The 3799-nt window shown below is 65.1% G+C and overlaps 1 protein-coding gene across 1 annotated transcript; it reads right to left on the reverse strand.

The window, feature by feature from the left end:
* Positions 1-605: 605 nt before the first annotated feature.
* Positions 606-3795, reverse strand: LOC112818101 (inverted formin-2-like; the record flags this gene model as incomplete). The annotated part of the gene is made up of 4 exons (XM_025865325.2): positions 606-1375; positions 1788-1844; positions 2308-2907; positions 3450-3795. Coding segments are annotated over 3 exons (1002 nt in total), but the record flags the coding sequence as incomplete, so codon positions are not given.
* Between the last annotated feature and the right edge of the window lie 4 nt (positions 3796-3799).

Below are 3799 nucleotides of genomic sequence, written 5' to 3' on the forward strand. Positions count from 1 at the left end.
GGGGATAAAAGGCCCCAAGCCCCTCTTGAGGGGCTCTGGGGAGGACCCACATCACGTGTGTTGAATTCCTGCCCCAAACACAATCCAGAAGCAGTGGGGGGGCGGTCGTGGGACACCCCTGAAGTGAAGGTGCCTTCCACACGGGTGCCGCCTGAGACAGACAGAGGCTGGATGTACGGTCCCGGGGGGGGGGGGGGCGTCTCACTTCCAACAAGCCAAAACAACCAGGCAAGGTGGGACCCCTGCCCGGGCCCTGCTGGGGCCTGGGGCTGCACACGACAGACCCCGAAACGTCCTGGGTGGCGGGTGGGGAGAGCAGCCTCACCCTCAGGGGACCCTGGGGGCCGGGTTCAAGTGGCATGGTGCCTCTAACTCTCAAACCCTTTCGTAAAGTTGAGAGCAATGCAGCAAATGCTGGTAATTTCGCTATTTTTTGCAAGTTCTTGACCTTTCAGGGTGAAGGGTATGTGGTGCTCGTTGCGATCTTGCAAATTCCCTGTCTGGTTGAAGTTTTTCCAAATAAAAGGTTGAGGAGACAAGGATTCCTTTCTCCTGCCCCAGCCACTGGGGTGCTGGGGCCCAGGGCGGGGGAGCGGGCATGCGGCAGCGGGCCCGCTATGCTGGAGGACGGGGGCGGTCCACAGAGAGCACAGAGCTGTGCTCGGCACCCTGATCTTTCCCTGGGCAGTGGCCACATGCGGCTGCCAGCCCCCCAAACCCACAGACTACTCGGCCCCACTTGCTAACGCTGGTGTTTCCCACCAGAGAGCCAAGCTCAGAAAGTAACCCCAGGAGCAAACTCTGGAACTGAGACTAAAGGCTGTGCCCAATAGTGAGGATAAACTGTAAAGAGGGATACACCTGACCTGGCTCCTGCCTTTGCTTCCTCTGGGCACCGCTGGACCTCTCCTCTGTGCCCCGAATCCTGCAGGTCAGCACAGCACCGTGGCACCGAGCTGGGTGCAGGTGTGTGCAGAACCAGGTGGCTCCCTGCTTGTGATGAACTGGTCTGCCCACCCCTAGCACAGTCCAGAATGCAGTAGGGACCCCGGGCCTGTCTGTCTGCATCTGTGAGCCTCTCGGGCCACGTTAGAGACAATGACGGTCCTGCCCATCCTCGGGGGTCCCGGGAGGCCTGGGGCAGTGGACCCGGGATGTGCCTACAGACCCATTTGTGGTCCCCAGGACCTGGCCGCCAGGGAGGGGAGGTCCGTCCATTCCTTGGGAGAGGGCTTGTGGCCTGCTTCTCCCTGGCAGCCGGCCCCTGGGACTGTCTCTGTCCTTCACTGCCTCCCTGGGGACATTTGTGGCCCGACAAGGGCCGGAAGAGGGCTGGGGTGTGCCTCATGGAAGGTCTCAGAATAAAGGTGCCACCCTGGGGGATAGGAGTCAAGAAAGCCCCGGGTTAGCCAGACCGCTTGGGACAGGGGCAACCTCCGTCTGTCCTGCCAGGCCTAGGAGGCCAAGCCAACCCTGCCATCAGAGCCCCCCCCCCCCCCCATCAAAGCCCCCCTCCCCCCGCCCTGAGACCTATTTGCCAGCGCACAGCTCCAAGGTCACATCTGGCCACAGCGGAGACACCCGCTAAGCAAGGCACGGCTCCTGCCCTTCCAGAGAGGGAGGGGAAGGCAGAAGCCAGGTGGGTCCCACCACCAGCGGCAGAGGCGGGCAGGCTTGCTGACAGGCCCAGGTGGGCTGGAGGAAGCGGGTTAGCGTCCAGGAGGGGCTGGGTGCAGGCCTGGCCTCTGCGACCACCATTAGTGCGCGGCGCCAGCACGGGTACGTACCTTACTGAATCACACAGAGTCTTTTTGTTTTATTATCGTCAGAGTCAGGGACAACCTCTGCTTTCAAATAAGAGAAGTCACTCAACAGCTTGTTCCTGACCTACCCTGAACTCGGAGCTGGGGCCAGGCCGCCCGGCACTCGGGCTGCGTGGATGCGGAGCCGAACACGGCTGGGCCTCAGGCAGCCCCTGGCCACACCCGCCCCGGCCACCACTCCTGCTGGGGACGGTGTGAAACGGGAGTTGGTGGCCGAGGGGCGTGGGGACAAGGGCAGTGCTCCCCCCTCCCGAAGCTGCTCCTCTCATGAGCAGGAGGGTGGCCATCCCCTCTCCTGCAGGACGTGGGGTGTCCTGGGCATCACCCACTCTTGGGGGGAGAGGAGGGAATGGCCAGCTGTGGCTCGGAGCTCGAGGTCCCGCTGTGGGTCACACGCCAATACCTCCAAGCCCCATGTGCCCTGCCCACCCAGGTCCCCTGCTGCCAGGGGACGAGGAATGACGGGAGGGGAGCCCCAAGTTACCTTCCTGGCTCCTTGAGGGGCGCTTCTTCCTTCGCTTGCCCGTCTTCTTTGAGGCGTGTCCCCGGGCCCTGGGGAGAGTGCCGGACCCTGAAGAGTCCGTGACTGTGTCCTCAGAGAAGGACTTGTCCAAGGACGTGTCCAGTGCAGAATCTGGGGCTGTGCCCTCCTGGTCCCCATCCCCAGCCACGCCAGGGCCTGTGGCGGGGAGCTGGGCAGCTGCGTCCGGCGGCCCCTCCACGGTGCTGTCGGCCTCAGCCAGGCAGACGCCCTGAAGGGCTGTGGGGTCTTCAACATCTTGGCTCCACCCTGTGGCCCCGGGGGGCTTGTCACCAGAGAGCTTGAGAGGCTTCAGGGCCTGAGCATCTCCCAGCACCACGGGCCAGGCGCCCTGAGAAGGCTGGGGGCTCTGGGGGTCCTTGGTGGTCAGGACATCGCTGGCGTCCGTGTACCAAGAAGAACGCCTCTCCAGGGGCCCAGGCCCGCCCTCCTCTGACGGGTCTGCAGGAGGCTGTGGGCCCGGGGCAGTGGCATCTGAGAGGTCCCAGCCCCGGGGCTCAGAGGTGGGGCAGCCGGTGCCTCCGGAGGGGACTCTGGGGGCCGCTGTGGACACAGGACATGGCAGCTGAGGGTGGGCCCCGACTCCCAGACCATCCTGAGGATGTGCCTGAGGGGGAGGCCTCCGTCCGTCCCAGCTTCTACCTGAATGCCACCAGCCTTGCAGAGCCCACAGCCCCAGGAGACTTCCCTGGTGGCCTCCAGGTGTGGGTTCCCAGAGAGCAGGCCCATGGTGTGGCCGAGCAGGGGACCCTGGGCTGACTTCAGCCTCCCTAGGGCGCCCCCCCACCGAGCAGCCACGCTGAGTGGAGCGCCCCTCCCCCAGGCCCCGTGCCCACCTCTCCCACCACCTCAGCACCTCTGGGCCCGGGGGACAGGGGCGCCTGTCAAAGGCCCTCGCTGCGGACGGGGCACCAGGAGGCCGAGCTGCCCCTCTAGCCCCACCTCGTGGCCATGCCATTTCTCAGGCAACGAGGGAGCTGCCCGGAGGACTCTCCTGTGAGGTCAGAGAGGGCTTCCCGGAGGCGGGGGCGGGCAGCAAGGACGGCAGGAGGGAAATGGTGATGAGAGGCGGGAGAGGGTCTCACCAGGCGCCTTGTCCCTCGGCGGGTCCGTGGCGGCCGCCCTGCTGCCCCACTCCGCGTCTCCTCGGCCTCGGGCCGTCTTCCGCAGCTGGAAGCCCTTCCTGATGTCGGCCAGCAGGGCATCGATGACACACACTTCCTCCTGCTTCCCGACTCCCCTCCTGACTGAGAAGCCCCAGAGACCCTCAGAGAGGCTGTCTGCGGGTCCCTGGAGCCCACCCAGGTGACGCTGAAAAGGAGATGACCTGGAGGGGCTGGGCGGTGCCCCAAGAACTTCAAGGATGGGGGTCGAGCACGAGCACGGAGGACTTGCAGACCTGGCCCCATGGAGGCCTGCCCCCCCAGCTCTCCCC

Source organism: Callorhinus ursinus, unplaced genomic scaffold, assembly GCF_003265705.2.
Source record: "Callorhinus ursinus isolate GAN/ISIS: 27379988/994484 unplaced genomic scaffold, GSC_fseal_2.0 scaffold4522, whole genome shotgun sequence".
In the NCBI taxonomy this organism is placed as follows: domain Eukaryota; kingdom Metazoa; phylum Chordata; class Mammalia; order Carnivora; family Otariidae; genus Callorhinus; species Callorhinus ursinus.